The sequence below is a fragment of the Lissotriton helveticus genome, chromosome 4_1, assembly GCF_964261635.1.
Source record: "Lissotriton helveticus chromosome 4_1, aLisHel1.1, whole genome shotgun sequence".
NCBI classification, from domain to species: domain Eukaryota; kingdom Metazoa; phylum Chordata; class Amphibia; order Caudata; family Salamandridae; genus Lissotriton; species Lissotriton helveticus.
In genome coordinates this window covers 1,438,055,519-1,438,073,756 of record NC_136063.1, presented here as the reverse complement: position 1 = coordinate 1,438,073,756, position 18,238 = coordinate 1,438,055,519, and the positions used below count along the sequence as shown (strand labels likewise).

General features: G+C 42.2%; 1 protein-coding gene across 3 annotated transcripts in view; it reads right to left on the bottom strand.

The window, feature by feature from the left end:
- Positions 1 to 18,238, bottom strand: part of LOC144829153 (serpin B10-like) — a 185,644-nt gene that overhangs the window by 78,940 nt on the left and 88,466 nt on the right. For all 3 annotated transcript variants that reach the window (XM_078687998.1, XM_078687996.1, XM_078687997.1), the window contains exons 3-4: positions 17,056 to 17,175; positions 8,326 to 8,472 (exon numbers count right to left, since the gene is read on the bottom strand). In XM_078687998.1, coding sequence (XP_078544124.1) covers positions 8,326 to 8,472; positions 17,056 to 17,175 — 267 coding nt within the window. The remainder of the gene's footprint in view (positions 1 to 8,325; positions 8,473 to 17,055; positions 17,176 to 18,238) is intronic.

The window sequence follows — 18,238 nt, the reverse complement described above, 5'->3', positions numbered from 1 at the left end:
TTCCAATATACATCGAATGGAGTTTGGGTCAGCCCCTTGCTCGTGATTGGATGGCGTTGTTATGTATCTCGGTTGAATGATCTTGATTTAATAGCTTTCCTCTGTATTTATGTATTTGCCCCATGCAGGAGCATTGCAGTCTCACAGAGATATGAATAGGTGAGTTGTATCCTCCACTGCCTATTTCACTAAACACTTTTTTGCTTTTATTATAAGCATTCCTTCTGTTTTCCTTTTACTTTTCATCCCCCCTTGAATCCCTGCACCTATTTTCAAAACTCCTAGCTCGCTCCCCATCCCATTACAGGGCAGATCGCACTCTTTTCTGACCCCACTCCATGTCATACTCCCTGTGTTTTGATTTTTTTTTTTACAAAGGCACAGCTGCTGCCAAGTACTGCCAAGTTGATTGCATCCTATCCTCAGTTTTTTCCCTATTTTACATGTCAATATACTGATGTAATATGGCCATCCACCATGTTAAAACAGTAAGTTAGAAAAATACAAAATGGACAACTTGTGTCATGATGCATAAGCAGGCACACAACAAAATCACATGTGCATGTGCTGTGATACACTTGTGTACATGCGTCACAACGTGTACATCTGGCATGACGTCTTCATGCCTTCATCGTGGAGGGCATGTCAACGTTTTGTGTATTTTTAAAATTGTGTGCATGAGAGGTCATATGCTACTTGTATACTCCCAAATGTTTTGACATTCCCATCTATAATGATGTCTCGTATTTTGGGATCCCGAGTATATCCCATCTGTCAAAGCCCTGTAATCAGGGAACTTCCTTTTAACATCGCCCACACCCATAGCATTTTGGCCTTCATGAACTTCTCTTCACATCCTATATGTTCAAATGTTTTATGCCAGGCTATCAATGCAGCCTGAGTTGGAGACCCAGGGTTCTCCCATCTTTGCCATTGTGAAAGTAGTGCTCCCATGTGGGGTACACCAGCGTGCATCTATCCAGGCGGACTGCCGGGTATCTAACTGGGGCATAGACCCTGTCGTTAACAGATTGTTTTTTCCGGGCATACCATTAGTATGCCCGAAGATGTGGTAAGGCAATCCTTCTATTATATACAGATCAGTATAAGATTTTCAGTGCTACCCGCGGAACTGCCCCGTTCCACAATAGTAATCTCACGTCCCTGTCTATCCTAAGAAAGTAGAACTAAGAAATCAAGTGATAAATCTAGTTTGAGTTAACGCTATAATCTTAATCTTCTGTTGTAGGTTAATCTGTGTATCTTTGGCCCCATGATAGGCAATATTAGCATAGTCAACACAAAGGAGGATTAGGAAGTTGACCACTGGAGCAGGAGACTAAGGTAGAAGAAAGGGCACAATTTTATTCCATATCATGAAGAAGCCGAAAACAGGAAGTCTGGAGTTTGTGGATTTAGAAGACAAACAAAGACTGTTATCAAACCAGGAATGTGTGGTTGATAACTCTTTTTGCAAGAGAATGTAGGTTACCCATGACAGCAATGATAGATGCTGTACTTGTAATAAAACAGCCCCTGTACCTGTGCTTCATCGATTATAGCTCGGTGTTTGACCATATAAACAGAAATATTTTGTGGCAAAAGTTAAAAAGGCTAAGAATTCTATCACTGCTTCTAAAACATCTAATTCTTTTGCATAGTAACACCTTGGTGCAAGTAAAGCAGGGGGTAGGAGACCATTTAACGAAAAAGATAAAAACAACCTCAGGATTAAAACAAGGCTGTGTGCTTGCCCCAACACTCTATCATCTTTTTATGGCCGAGCTTTCAGTCCAACTCAACTAAAGCAATTCACATGCCCCCAAGCTAGGAGGCCGTCAGTTATCTAACCTACTATATGCAGATGACCTGATACTTATCAGCCGGACACCTATAGGTTTACAACGCTTCCTTGACATCACATCCCAATACTCAGAGACCAACAGACTAAGTATTAATCAAGAAAAAACAAAAGTCACTTATGAAAGACAAAAACAAAACACAACTGATTCCTGGCAAAAGTCAAGCTGGAAGTTGTACAAGACTATAAATACCTGGGGGTTAGGATTGATAACAAAGGTAACTACAAAGCACAATGTGAGGCAATAAAAAAGAGGGGATTAATGACGGCAGTGGCATTAAGAAACCTGAAAAATAAGACCGCTGGACCAAGCTTTCTCCCTCTGACCAGGGTGATACAGGCTAAACTAATTCTATCAATCACCTATGGAAGCGAAGCCATGAGAGGGAGCGATGCGGAAACATTGAATGGCACCATTGCAAGAGCCTTGAGAATAATCTACGGTTTCCAGGATAAACATCTGGATGCAAAGACAAGAGGTGGCCTGCAAAGGAGCATTTGTTAAAACCTGGTACAAAATCAATAAGGGCAGCCTGAAACGCTAAACTTCTACTTGTGGAAAGAACTAGAAGCCTCATAGACCTGCCCAGCTAGACATTTCTTGGACACTGCACTGGACTAGCTGGGGTTATGGCAACTTTGGGAATCGACAGGGTCCATGGCAAGCTTAAAAAAAATAGTAAATAACTGTCAAAAATGAATCTATCATACAAGACAAAGCCGTCTTGTCAGAACGCACACATGGCTGGCTCACTGTACAGTCCTACAACAAAGCGACCCCCCAAGCATACCTCCAGTCTAACTTCTCTAAAACCACAAAAGAGAAGTTCCTGAGATTTTGGTTAGGCCTATTGCCCTCTGCACATCACTTGCCTCCATAGTTACGCCCTTCGAAGCCAGCAATTTTCTGTCTCTGTGGGAAGGAGAGGAGAACATAGTGCACATCATAACCATATGAGGAACTAATGCAGGAGCACCAGCCACTACTTAGACCAATCTTTAACAAGAAACAAATACGTTCCTGTAGGCAAGCGGTGCTATCAAGTTTCTCTGGTGAAGACATTCAACTAAGCTGTTGCCTGGTAAAATTCTTAACTGCTGCTGATCTCAGACTTTAAAAGATGCAACCAGATTATCTGAGAAGTGGCATTGGAGCCGGGTTGGAGCCGGCCCGATGACCCACTATGCAAAAGTCTCTTACAGCACCTTATTACATCAAGTACTAGCACTCTTGCACATCTACGCCTTGAAGAAAAACATTAACGGGTTATTCTCTGCTACTTTGCACTGAGCAATAATAGTTGTTGCTGCACTACGCACTTTAACCTGTACTCAATCGCCCACGCTCATTTTTGCGGCTAAGACTCTGACCATGGAGGTTATCTTACCTTCTGAACTGCTGCTAAATCTCCTCTAACAAAAAATGAAGAATCTGGACTGTGGCCCACCAAGGCTGGGGGACTGGATCTCTTTGCAATTTTAACTGTGTTCTTAATTGTGGCTACCAGCCTTTTAAATTGAAGCTTTGCAGTTTTACAAGAGATGGTTATTTTTGTAAAGGTTTTAACTAATTGTACAATAAATACATTACTTACTTACTTACCATGACAGCGAGCCAGAGATAATTGAAACAAGCAGTACATTTATTACTAATATTCAGGATTTCGGTCATGTTACTATTAAGCTTCAACAGCTGGGCTGCCACACAGCCTTCAATGGCAAGAAGACAATCTTTAAGAGGGGGTAACTCCGAACCCGGTGGACAGACCCATTTCAAGAGAACATGGGTGTCATCAACATACGCATACACATGAAACCCAAACTTACTAATAAACTCCACTAACAGAACAGAAATATTAAATAAAATAGAGAAAATGCAGAAGCCTGAGAGACTCGCATCTCACCCTCACGTCTTTGGGATGGAACAGAGGTAGGAAGCCTGATTGGCGGCAGGCTGGGAGTAAAGGAGCAAAACCAGTTTAGAGCAGGGTCAGTCAGGCCAAGGTTTGTTAGCTGATCAAGGAGGATGTGATTGTCTGCAGTATCAGAGGCTGCAGACAGGCCTGGCAGCTAAAGACTGTAGTCTGATATTGGTCTTTCGTGAATCATAGACTGTCAAGTGAGGTTGCAAGAACCATCTTAGGGGCATATTATCAACCGGTAGCGATAATTATCGCTGGCCACTCTTAGCGAGTTTTTTTTTATCGCTGGCAATATCGCCATGCTATTGCTGTATTAACAACGCATAGCGCAATGCCGATAATTTTCCAGCGATAGCGGTGTTTTCCATGGAACATCGCTGGTTTTCCAGTGATGTTCCATGGAAAATGGCGGTAACCTTGCTGATACGACCCTGTGGTCGTATTAGCATAATCCACCCCCATTGTGAGGTATAGGTAAGTCTGCATTTTTGCAGGCGTTAGTTTTTGGCAAAAACCGTGGTTTTCGCCAAAAACTAACGTCTGCAAAAATGCGTGGGCCTCCTTGTAAATATTGCGATGTACATTTCACGCTATTTTACAAGGTAGTCCGTCAGGGGTACGCCCAGTGATGCCCACTTTGCATCTCATTAGAGATGCGAAGTTAGGTGTGCTAGAAACGGGCGCTAAGCCAAGGAAACACGGGCTAGCGTGTCCTTGATGCTATTGCGATAAGAATATCACTGCGTTTCGCCCAAAAACGGAGGCTAATGCAGCGATAATGTTATTGCCAGCCCTTGTTAATATGCCCCTTAGCATTTTTTCCTGGACAAAATCGTGCCTGCAACTGATCAAGTAATTCTCTTGCTTCTGACGTGGCCTTAAGTCATTTAGCAAGATGCTGTTCCATAATCCTGGCCAGTGCTGGGATGGGATTGCAACTAGTTGGGTCCACCGGGGCCACATCTACCGTATTCAAGAGGTGGGGGATCACTCCCTTTTTACAGAAGGCACAGCCAAATCCCTCTTGAAAAGAAGTGTTGATGTCATGAGCAACCAGGCAAGATATTTTAGTTGCTGGTGGTTTCAGAATAGCCACTGGACCTGGATGAAAAGGAGAACCTGACTTGAGACCACCAAAAGCTTTTCTCTCCTCCTCCAATGAGATATCAAGTACGATTGTAAATGTATTGTATTTGTAAAGCGCACGGCTGCCCACGCGACAGGGCATCCCAGCACTCATACCGCTGTGGAAACCTTCCTGCCTTTTCCATGTGAAATGTCCACTCCTGGGCACCCCCAAGGTGAAGCCAGGCATCCAAGTGCTGTTGGGGCTGTTGTGGAGATTAAGCAAGCTATTGCCCAGAGTCACAGAGTGGGACCCATAATTAGACTAGGCACGAGGCGAGAATTATCAGGTCTGGGGAGATTGAGTCCAAGAGCTGCCGAGGCGGAAATTGAACCCTGGTCCCGGGCCAGACCTCTGCTTCAGGGTCTGCCGCTCTAACCATTGAGCCACGCTTCTCCATGTTAAGGGTCCTTGCCAGCATGTTGTTTATGATTCCCTAATCATATTGCATGGGAATTAGCTCTAAACTGAACTAATTTCATAATAAATCTTGATAAAAATATTAGAGAAAAAGGAGGGCCACTTGTCATACATCTTTTGTGAGAGTTAACATGTAGGCGCTAGGCAGCATGGTGCTGTAAAGTGTCTCAGGGCCGCTGATGGGAAAAGTGAAGGCATGCGGCAAAGAAGTCAACATTGGCAGCAAAAGGGCAGTTCTTATATCCCATGAACGTTGCGTCCTGCCCTAGCTTGTAGGAATAATGACTCTAAATCTCCCTTGCCCAAAAACACCTGGGTCAGAAAATGGGACAAGGCTGACCTTCCCGATGTCTGCTCTTCCCTTGCGGCATCTAGCCCTGAGCTTAGTGATCTATCCCCTCCCACTCAGCTTACAGCCCTCAACAACTGGCTGTTAAAGGCGTGCAACAGCATTGTTCCCCTTAAGAGAGTGGCTATTAAACACGCCCACGCTGCCAACCGATGGTTTACCCCCTCCCTCAGGGACAAGAAGTTGGCGGCGCGCAGAGCAGAACGAGCGTGGCGATGCTCTTACTGCCCCCTCCTCAAAGTAAAGTACTGCCTGGTACTCAATGAATACAAAAGGGACATATTAAAAGCAAAAACTGAGTATTTCTCTGGCAGAATTCTGGCAGCGGAAAATCAATCCAAGGAAATTTTCGCTACAGTACACGAGCTCGCTGCCTCCGACAGGGTGATTTCTAAAATCCCCCCGTCTCAATTACTCTGTAACTCCCTTAACTCCTTTTTCATTGAGAAGGTAGCCCTCATTAAGGCTAATATCCCTCCCTCAGTTCCAACTCCGATCACTGTTTACCCTCTTCCCTCTGCCCCACTCCTCACTCAGTTTCCCCCCCTGACACGAGAAACCCTCCTCCCCTTACTGGCCCGGGTTAAATCGGGTTCACCTAAGGACATCGGCCCGGCATTTGCCCTGAAAGAGATTTTTTCTAGCTGCTATTCCCCCCACTCACATTAATCAATGACTCCTTTAAAACCGGCATCGTCCCAAACGCCCACAAATCGGCAGTTATTATTCCTATTCTGAAAAAGGCAGGTGCCGATCCATCCCTGCCGGCTAATTACCGTCCCATTTCCCTTCTTCCCTACCTGGCGAAGGTCTCAGAGGCTCATGTTACCGCGACTCTGAGTTCCTTTGTGGAATCCACTGGCCGCCTTTCCTCTCGTCAGGCAGGCTTTCGCCCGAGGCACTCAACCGAGAAGGTGGTAGTTCCGGTGATGGACAAACTGAGGGAGGGCATTGACATCTGCCTCCCCCAGGCCCTGGTCCTGTTAGACCTGTCCGCCGCGTTCGACACGGTAGATCATGACATCTTGTTGACCCGTGTCGAGGCGGCGGGCATTGGGGGTGTGGCCCAGGCCTGGCTCTGGTCCTTTCTAACGGACAGGGAGCAGGCTGTCCATCTGGCTGACTTTGCTGCCCCTCCTCGCAGAGTGACTTGCGGCGTTCCCCAGGGCTCCTCCTTGTCTCCCTGTTATTCAACCTTTACATCTCACCCCTCATTTTTTCTTTACAGCAGATGGGGGTCTCGGTGTTTAACTACGCCGACGACCTCCAACTTATCTTTAACCTTTCCCACTCCCCCACCTCTGCCCAGAATTTCCAGAGGGTGATGCTTTTCATCCAAGATTGGATGAACTGCAACCACCTCAAACTGAACCCCGACAAAACCGAACTGGTTTTGACTGGGAGTGGTTGCAGTCCTTGGTCCCCTTCCTTCTGGCCCCACTCACTTGGTCCTCCTCCCCTCCCGGTTCCCAAGGTCAAAACCCTGGGCATCTTTATTAATTCCCAGCTCTCCCTTCACACGCAGGTTCACTCAGTGGTGTCTTCCTGTTTCTTTTCCCGCTGCACTATCCGTAGGGTTTCCCGTTTTTTTTCTGCCCCCGCCCTCAAGCTCATTCTCATGGCCATGGTGCTATCGCGCCTTGATTATGGGAATGTGGTCTATAACGGCGCCCCAGACTATCTGATCCGCCGACTTCAATTGATACAAAACCAGGCTGCCCGCCTGATTTATGGCCTCCCTAAATTTCACCATATCACCCCTCTGTTGCAATCTCTGCACTGGTTACCGGTGAAGGAGAGGGCTCTCTTCAAGTTGGGCTGCATTACTTATCAGGTTAGGTCAGGGACTGCCCCCGCTTTCCTTTGCGAAGCTATATCATCCTATCTTCCGGCCAGAGAGCTCCGCTCTTCTCACCAGGCCCTTTTGTCAGTCCCCCGCTTCAGGAAGCAGAAGTCCGGAGGGACGAGATTTGCGGTTCTGGCTCCATCCTTTTGGAACTCGCTCCCTTTTGCCCTTAGAGCTTCAACCTCCTATCTGGAATTCCGCAAACAACTCAAGACCTTCCTGTTTTCCAAATCCCTAGCCGTCTAGCTTCCCTCTCTGCCTCCACTGGTTCACCGCCGTCTAGCGCCATGAAACCGTCCCGGTATAAGTGCGCTAAATAAATATTTTAAAATTCAAATTCAAATTCAAATTCAAAGTTAGAGAAACTGTACCTCAATAAGTACTGGTGCACATTTACACATGCAAATTCGATTGCGCAACTTCGAGTACAGCTCAATCCATTTGTGTATTAATTAAGTCTGAACATTCGGGCATTACCTGAATCTGACCACCTATTCAATTGATTTTTTTCTAAATACTAAATTAATGCTCAACTAACTCAGGAAAAAGCTTCATGTATAGTAGCGTCATTTGCAATTCTGGTTTTGTGGTATACTGGTTTAAAAATGTGTTTCATTTTGAGTGCTCAACTAGTTTCACCATTTCAAAGGGGTTTATGACTGTGCTCAACTTTCTGTGAATAAAGGGTTAGTAAGCTCTCACTAAAATACCTGGAGGGGGTTGGTTGGAACAGCAAACAAGAAACTGTTCAGAAAACAATATATTTTGATTTTATAGTTCTTAGTCGAGTATTTCACTCACCTGCTTGACCTCGTATGTCTTTTCCACATACATGTTGCTGGCAGTTTCAAGGGTGTAGTTACTGCTGGGTTTATTGATTTCAGCACTCAGTGCCTTGAAGGCAGGCAGGATGTTTTGGGTTTCGACACCTGCATCAAGGTGGGCCCTCTGGAAGGAAAGAACCATGGTGTCATAATTCAAACAGAAATGAAATTTAAGAACATTCTTTGACATAATAATATTTCTTATATCAGTCAAATTTGTGGATTTTTATCTAAACTTGATTACTTCCCATCTAATTTTTTTCACGGATTAGGAAATTATATTCTATGAGGCAAAATATTTCCCCTCATTTAATTACACTGCTCACCTGAGACACCTATCTCATACAGAATCCTTTCACGGGTCTCTTACATTCACATGCATTGGAAAAGTCAAAGAAAGACTCCTTAAAGCAATTATAGCATGACGGGGAAGGACAGTGTGGGTGATCCAGTGCGTTTTCTACCAGAAACTGTATTTCTATGTACTGTGTAGGCTCTTCACACAATGTTTGCCCAGGTGTGTACATAGTCCCCAGAAACATAGAGTGCTTGCATGTGTATACATAGCAGTAACATCCGTTTGAGACCTGCCAGCCTTAGAGTGGTCTGCCCTCAAACATTTTGCCTTCACCATCCTGCTTCTGAACCCACTTTTGTGCTAAAAGTATTTGTTCTGTCTCCTTTAAACATGATGAAATTGTCTTACACCCAATTGGCACCTTTAATATACTTGCAAAGCACTAGTAAAGTGGTACTACATATACCCAGGACATGTAAATTAAACGCTAATAATGGTCCTGTAGCCCTTTTTATGCCACAACCCTTAAGCAGCCTTTCGAAACATGTGTCAGGCCTCCCACAGCAGCCTGTGTGTGCCGTTTTAAACTGCCATTTCGGTCTGTCAAACTAAACCTTTTCCAGGCCACAATCTTCCTTTCTGATGCATATAAGTCACCCCTAGGGTAGGCCCTAAGCAGTCCACAAGGCAGGGTGCATTGTATGTAGAAATGTGGACATGTACTTTTACGTTTTACATGTCCGGGCAGTGAAAATCCCCTAATTTGTTTTTACTATTGCAAGGCCTACCTCTCCTTTTAGAATAACATTGGTATAACTGATCACATTCAATAAGTGATAACTTTCAATTGGAAGCAGGTAGCAATATCGAGTTTGGTGTCTAAAGAATTGTAATTTAAAACCTAAATAATGGTAAAGTCAGATTTTAAGTCACAATTCTGAAAATTCCACTTTTAGAAAGTTGTCATTTTCTAGTACCAACCATTTGGTGCCAGAAGCCTGTAGCTGGCAGTTGATGTCAGATTCTCTTTGGAGTGACCCAGCCTTCCCTGAAGCAGAATGGTGCCTATTCCCAATGCCTTCACCAGAGCCCCCCTAATCTGCAAAACTGAATTCGGAGACTTAAGAGTGCTCTGGGGGGGATATGGCGAAATAAGAAGAGACTGCTTGTCTTATTTTCCTGGGTTCTCCTCTTCTACTCGTCTTTGTTCTCTCTTCTCATTAAATGGAGAGGATGTAGTACTGAAGAGTAGCTGTGAATAAAACATCAACATTGACCACACTTCTATAATTCTCCACTGACTATGCTTAGAGTTAAATATATATAACTATATATCTATATCTATATATATAGCTAAATCTATATATATATATTTTTTTTTTGCTCGTTTCCAAAGATGCCTTTAAATGAAGATGCACTCCACAGCAGATGATTTCTTCCAAATCATTTATTTAATAAAAGCAAAAACCGGCATCTACATTCCGAATCTTCTCTTTTCTGACCCGTTTCGGAGCTCTCAGCTCCTTGTTCATAGGCTTAATAAAACTTTGCAGTTAACTCACAAACACCTTTTCTGTATGCTTAATTAATTGTGTTGCCCTCCAGTGGGCCTCTCAAGTGAGTTCAGCTGTACATTGCATGCTGGAACTTGTAGTGCTTATAAGTAAAATTCTTACCCTCAATTGGGTTCTGCTCCATGTCATTTTATTTTGATATTGTTCATAGCCCTCCAGTGGACCGCAGAAGACAAAATACTCAGTTGTTTTACGATTTGCTGTGCTTAATCTGCTGAATCCACATGGCAGGCTCAGACCAGTACCAAGCCCTGTGGCCCCACATATTCTTTAAGTGGCACAGAAAATCGAAAATCAACATCTTAAGATTCCTCTTGTGCTGCAACAAATTCCAGTCAAATGATTTGTAGTGCTTGGCAGACGAATTCCAATTTTTCAAACTTTTTAAACATGGGATGATTTACATTGGTTTCTCCTAGAGACCCTGACAGTTGGTCTTTGTGCATTCCTCCCAAACAGTCAGACAAAGGAGAATAATACGTGATGGCAGGATGGGCATCCTCGACTCAGGCCTTTGCATTGCAAGCCCTTGGCAACAGCATCCTCGAAGACGATGCAGGACTCCACATCACAACCCTGAGTTCTTCGAAAGCGCAGCTGCAAAACGCATCCTCGATATAGGATCTTGCAACGCTGCGCAACAGGAATTTAAGGGACTTTGTTCAGTGGGCCTAAAATGGTCCCTGGTCCCTGAAGCCATCTTGCTCAGCCTGAATTTGTGACTTCACTCCAGTAGGCACGACCAGATACCCACAGATGGCCCTTTGTGATTCCAAGCACTGTTTTCGCTAAAAACACTGCATATCTCCGATCCTGCTGATTGGATTTTTGTTGTTTTGGTCTCAAATATTTTACTAAACTGTAATCTATTTTTCTAACTTGGTGTGGGACTTTTCTTGTGTTGTGTTTTCACTTTATGACTATTTGAAGTGCTGCATAATTAAGCACAGGTTAATTTGGGGTTTGCCTGTGTTTCACCATGACAGAGATTGTGTTGCTGCTTAAGTATTGTTTCACCCCACCCAACCAGTAACTCAATTTCCAACAATCTGTAAACAATGAATGAGTGCTTATCGCACCAGTCATTATGACATTGAGTTTGTGCCGGTATGCCAGACAGTGAGCTCCCGACCCCAAATTGAGATTGTGATTGGTTGTGTTACCTACTGTTGTACACACTAATTGTGTGTGAGAGTGCACAGTGACTGTTGTTGTGTTTAGGGTATGATGACTAAGGTTTGTTCCTCTTTACTTTGCTAGTCTGCAGAATTTCACAAGTTTTCCTTCTGATGCACTTATACAATCAACAACCTTTCAACAATATATTTGAAAAATCCAGAGTGCACTATTTAGACTCCATTTTTCTCTAATTTTCTTTTCGTGAGACCTTTGCTTCTCAGAACCTACAAGAGAGGATCGACTCCCTCGCTACATTAGCTCAGTGCAATGTGGGGGTGATGTAAAAATGTTTACCAGGTCTGCTTTTCATACTCAGACATCCACTGAAGCCAAACAGCAAAACATGTTACAAACCTACAGACTTCAGTTACTTGAATTGTTTCATACATATTTGTAAACTAACAAGAAACAAAATACATTTTGATTGGTGTAAGCAAAATATCTGTGGTGAATAATTCTAAACTGGAAACAATCTTCCCTCTTCCTCCCTCTGTTTAGGTCTCACTGTAGACAGGCCTAGCTGTCTGGGAGAGATCATTTTACCAATACCTTAAAAAGTGCATGTAAGAAGAATTAGAGAGAGAGAAAAAGAGAGAGGGGTCTTTGGGTCATCCCACTTCAGAAATTGGATTTCATGTTTTGCTTTGTTGTTGTCATTGCTGGGATGGGCTGTCTGTCAAAGACATGGCATTTTGAGAGTGGTTACATTGTCCCACTTGTGTTCCCATTTGTGATGGAGATCAAATAGTCATTTGCTAGTCTGTAGAATTTAGAATCGGTGTGTCTTTTTTATGCATTTACGTTACTGACATGATGACATTTTTTTAATTAGAAAGCACATCCTGTGTGTCTTTAGAGAAGGCTATTCACTATCAACCTTGGAAGTTCATTAGTTTTACTTCACTGTAATAGCATGTTAAAGATGCGTCTATTACTAGGCAAGATATTACGTGCTAAAAATATTACAAGATGAAATTATCTCTAGTTATATATCAGTTTAATCCTCAGTACTTCCAAGACAATTTCAGCTAATCAACTCTTCTGCTTATATGTAATGCACCCTCTTTCTATCGATGGGAGCTTATTTAAAGACCACCGTATTTGTGTTCATCTTAGTTCACTAAACATATTGGGTATCTCTGTAGAACACATAGTCAGCCCAATGAATGTCTTGGCACTACTGACGGACAGTGAACAAAAAAGATGTTTATTGTTACCTAACTCATTGGTACTCATTTTATTGATATTGAAATGATATAAGATTGTGTGGAGTGCCACAGTTCAAGACTGTGATTATGGGGACAAACACAGATCCTGCAGTGGATGCATTAATCCACTGAGCCACAAGACACAACTTACCCAGCTTGCTCCACTTATACGTTCATGGTGAGATACATCACAAACTTATAGACATTCATGTATTTAATACTGCATTGAAAAATTGGTAAGGAAACAATTACAAAAACACACAAGGCGTGCAAAGGTGCAGGTTCCTAATTGGTTTCAGACTGCCACAACAGTAGAAAACACTGATAACAAACAACAGTGACATTAATAAAATGGCCTGTTGCTTTTTATGAGCAGTTGTAAAATTACTCTGAATCTGTTCTATTCTCTGAATTACTTATATATCATTCAGTAATCATTTTGTATCTGGCTACTTTCTGACACCTTATTGTTGTTTAGAGTTGGCTTGCATTAAGATTTAGAGATTTCTATTTGTTTTCCTTTATTTAAAAATATCACACATCCATTGTAGTTGGACAATAGTAAAGATAATTGAGCTTTGTATTGATATATTTTCTCAGATTCCAGTTTTCCTGTCACGAGCAGGTCTTCTGAAACCTTCTAATGGACACCTTCTTGTGTGTTGTTAGGGCCTCAAATTGCACCTCTGAATCTAGATTGGAGACTGAAGTAAGAAACAAAACTTCAGTCCTTAAAGGAAAAAAGCTGGGAGCAAAAATCTCTAACAATACAGGCTGATCAAAAGCAGCAGCTTGGATTCTTTAGCTAAACCAGGAAGCAAACAGGATGCCTTCTGCAGTGATCAAAGCGCAAAGTTGTGATGGACCAAACTGGCTGACCAGTCTCCTTATAACTGCTCATGGAGAGATGGCCTGGGACAGGATACAGGCAAAAGAAACATGAAGTTATTTTCCTATATGATTGATGGGGTGTTTCCTTTTAGAAATATATCACAAAGTAGGTTTTCCACAAGTTAATATCTTGGGTGGATAATGGCTGAACTAAAAGGAGAGGATCAGGATTTGCTTTTGCCAGATCCAACATATTTAAACTGAGGCAACCTGGTTAAATATTTTCAATCCCGACAAAGGGAAAATGTCTGCGCAAATGCAGCCAAGTATTTTATGCAGGAATCTCCGACAAGTAGCAGGGGGAAAAGCGAGGAATTACTGTGAAGAATAATCCCAGCCATCCTTTTGCAATCAGCAGAGGAGTAGTATTGTGTTGCACCCAGTCACAAACCGAGGTTCAGAGCAGAGCATGTTGCTAGATGTTAAAATATCTTGTTGGATTCTATTCTTTCCATGATCCTTTCCCTGCTACTCTACTATTGTTGCTTTTCCCCTTCCTTCGTACTGATTCTCCTCTTATCTGTTCTTGTTACTCTGGTAATCTTTTTCTTTACTTTTCTTTTCTTTCTTTCATTCTCTTTTCCTTTCTTTTCCTTTTTCTTTCTTTTCTTTTCTTTATCCTTTCCTCTATAGTATGATTTACCTATTATTCTTTCTATTATTACCACATATAGGAAGGATTATGGAATATATGCTATGTTTGTTTCCTCATATTTGTTATATCTTATGTGAGTTCTTCTCACTTATATTATCTTCCATTTACCATTATAATTATTCTGATTCATTACTACATTTGTATTTGTATTTTCATTTGCAAATTTTAATAAAAAATTTCAACACAAAAAAAAGATCTTGTTGGAGAATGGGATCCTCGGAAATAAGATTACATTGACTACATTCTCCAGCCTCTTTTGTGGTCTAATCTTCATGCTTGTATCTGTATTCTTAACAATTCAAGGCCATTCATTCTTTGTTGAGGACTGAATCTAAGCTTCTTGTGAGAAAGTGCCCTTTTTGTCTGACTACTCCCATGTTTTTTTGGACTGATGCTGCTTGTTTTCGAACTGGTGAAGTTGTCTTTTTTGTTTTGAGATTTTGGAATATCAACTTTTAAAAAGTTACAGTTTGTCTTCCTGAACCTCCAGTGGGCTAACTTGCATTAGCCTGCAAGCAGATGGGTCCTGTCAATGCTTCCTCTTAAAGAGGTGTTAAAACTATTCTCAGAGTAGAAACAATGGCTTAGGCCTTTTGACAGGAAGAGCTAAATGTGAGGTATGTGACTCCTTTCAGGGCAGCTGGAGAGGATTCAGGAACTTGAAAGGGTCAATGAGAAGCTGCCCATTCATAGTTATGGGAAAGAGAAGCATTTGTTCCCTGAGCCATCTGTTGCTAGTTTGGCCCCAGTGTAGTGAGAGGGGAATATGGTCTATGTTTGAAATATGTGGCATTGAATAACATGCCCAACAATTTGATTGTGATAACCGCTAGTAATATCTTTCACTTGCCTCACAACCTCACTCAATTCACTGCCCCTTCCCCTCTCCACCCATGCGCGCACACCAATGATGGTTTTTATATCTTTTGTACATTGTTTTTTCAAAAATGTGCAGCATATGTTCAGTGTGATCAAATAGCACTTGAACATTATTTAATTTCCTTTTTGATTAATTTGTTATTGTCTAACTATAGTGTTTTAGTTGATGTCATTTTACTGGGACCACTTTTTTCTAAACTTTAAAATTGTTGACATCATACGATGCAGTTACATGAATGCGTAAAAGGCCATTACAGCAATTATAGAAAGCTATTTGGATGGGTAAACGATTGCAAAGAAACAAAGGGATGTTTGTCGCATTATATTGCTATGATGTTAACTTTAGAATCAATAAGAATAGTTTTTAACTAGCCTTTTACAGTAAATGCCTGGGCTTACTGTTTCTCTTTTTTTTAATAGTGCCACAAAGGAAATCATCAAATGTAACATTAATAATGTTACATTTGATGATTTCCTTTGTGAGAGTATTAGAAAAAAAACTCTGCAAAGCACAGCAGCTAACCTCTATTCTTCAGTCATGATGCTTGTAGACCTTTCCTGCTCAATCATTTGCATAAAAAAAATTCGCTTGCCACACCACACCTGCTTGCTCCTTAACTCCAAGAGGATTGACAAGATTGGATGCTGCAAACAGCATTCATTAAGGCAATCTCTATATTAGGTACAACACTTGCTGGTGCCTTACTGATGATTCCACTGTTTTTGATAAAAACCTGAACTCCCCACAACACCGAATCAACATAATCTAACCCTGAAACCTTTTCATTCAAGAGGGATTTGGCACTTTCAGTACGCATATTTCTTGCAGTTTTGTGTATTGAATTAGCTCTCCATTAGTGTTTTGACTGTTCTGACTTTATATCACTTGATTAAGTACGCCTTTCAAATGCCAATTTATTTAAAGAATGATGTCCCCTTATGTGTAGATTATAAGGCTAATACAACACACAGAGGAACCCAATCCATTTATAGGAACACAAGTGGCTTACGATATTGATTTTCTGTATAGTTGGGGGTATTTTATGCTTTAACTATATAGCTACCCCCCCACACACACACTCTTTCATAGCTGCCAAGTGGCCACTGCAAATGTCACACTTTTAGCTAGTCCTGGCTTGTAGGCTAGACCACTTTGCATCTTGCAATATTACTATTTCAAATGTTTTTGCTAAGAACCAAAACTAAAAGTCCCATAATACATCAACCTGCAGGTTAAAGAAGCTGGAATTGCAGAAAGTCATACATATGATATGGAGCTTTTGGACACCTATAGAAAGGCAGCTTCCAACCAAAAAGATTTGCATTGGGCAGAGCATAAGGTGGCTCATGCCCTAAAAAGTGAATTCAAAACGCTACAATACGGAATTTGTTAGACAGTTTTCTATAAAACCTCCTCCCTAACAAAATGTAAAGCACTTACCGAAGGTGTGTCGTCAGCACTTCCAAATGTAGCTAAACGGATTACTTATTTATTTTTTCAATTGCGCGCTTCATAAACACCAAATTGTGGGCTGGTTTCCAATTAAATATTTTCTTACTGCTTTTAGCTGCAGCTTAACTCTGTATGCTTCTGTGGCAATCTGTTTGCTTCCATTGGCCGTGCTGTTAGGGAGTACTCCAGCCAAAGCTAGTTAAAATAATGTTTCACTCTCAGTTTTTGAGGGAGATGGTGGCAGACACACAAAGACAGTCACTATGCAAGGGAAGTGGTAGGGTTTTTTTTTTCTTGCTTTGAAGACACAGAGAATATGTGCCAGTGGCTTCTCACCTGAGGAGAGCAACAACGTAACATGGCTACTCACTTGTAATAAGTTATTACAAGAGAGTAGCAAACTCGAGACCAGCAGTTTATATGTATATCATATACTCCCATATATTATAGGAGTAATTACCCTTTTAGACTGAAGGACTTGGAATATATGCAAACCACCTACCAAAGAAAAAACGTTTCACTTGTAAAACATGAGTTTCTAAAACTACATCATCAAAAGGCCTGTCATACCTTTGGAATGGAGACCTGATGGTGTGATTTGAGCGCTTGCTGCTCCATTCCAGAACATGCCGTGTCAGGAGTGCTTTCATGATGAATTTCTGATTTCCCAACTTTGTTAAAGAGAAACACCTGTAAACAATTAACAACGAAAGACATGAAAAAAGGGTATATTATTCTCCATGATGTACATTAAAAGTAAAGTGTGATGTTGCAAAACGTAAGAGCTTGTATTCGCATTATCCAAATACTGTTCCCGTTACAATCTATGTGTGCCAGTACTACAAATCATCTGACACAATATGAGGCAGATTTTTTAAGTGCAAAGTCACGCAAAGTGATACAAATCGGCGAAAAGTCTTCCAAAAGTATTTAGTTTCCATTGTAAGTTTATCGTTCCTTTGCATTCCTTTACATCAAGGAGGCTTCCCATGGATGGGACATGGGTTCTCATTTCTCCTAATGTTTCACAAAATGCATGGTGCTGCACTGTACCGCACACTTCCAATGTGTCAAATGTATTAAAGATAGTGTAAGTATAGTAGTTTGTACCGGAAGGATATCATTCCAGTACAAAACTAATGTTAGATACAGGGGCGGCTCCTCCGTTATGGCGGAGGAGCGTCGTCCCCCCCCTGCTGAAAGTCAGCAGAGACAAAGGAGTCAGGACAAAAATAAAATTATAATAAAATATTTTTATCATCATTTTATTTTTAGCCCTGCCGGCTGCAAGGGAGAGGCGTGGCCTCTCATCCTGATGCTGCAGCACCAGGGGGCGGGGGAGGGGTGGGCACTGCCAAGTGCTCATGACAGTCTGGCCGGCCCTCTGGGGCCGGCCAAACCATCATGCGCACTTAGCCTTTCTCCACCTAGCTGCATTACATAGCTGGGTGGAAAACCAACATAGGCTCCCACTCTATGTCTGAGCGCCGAACCGAGGCGCTCAGACCAATCCCAGCCCAGCTCACATGCTGGGAATAGCATTCCCAGCATGTGAGCAGTGCTGGGATTGGGAGCTGGGAGCCTGCGCAGTGGGCAGCAGGCTCCTGGCAAGGACACGAGGATTGGGAGCAAGGCGGGGCCGTCAGAGCAGGTAAGTTTTCTGTTTTTATTTATACTTGTTCGTTTGTTTATGTCCCCCCGCCTCACCACTTCATACTACCAGTGGCCGCTACTGGTTAGATATCACACACAC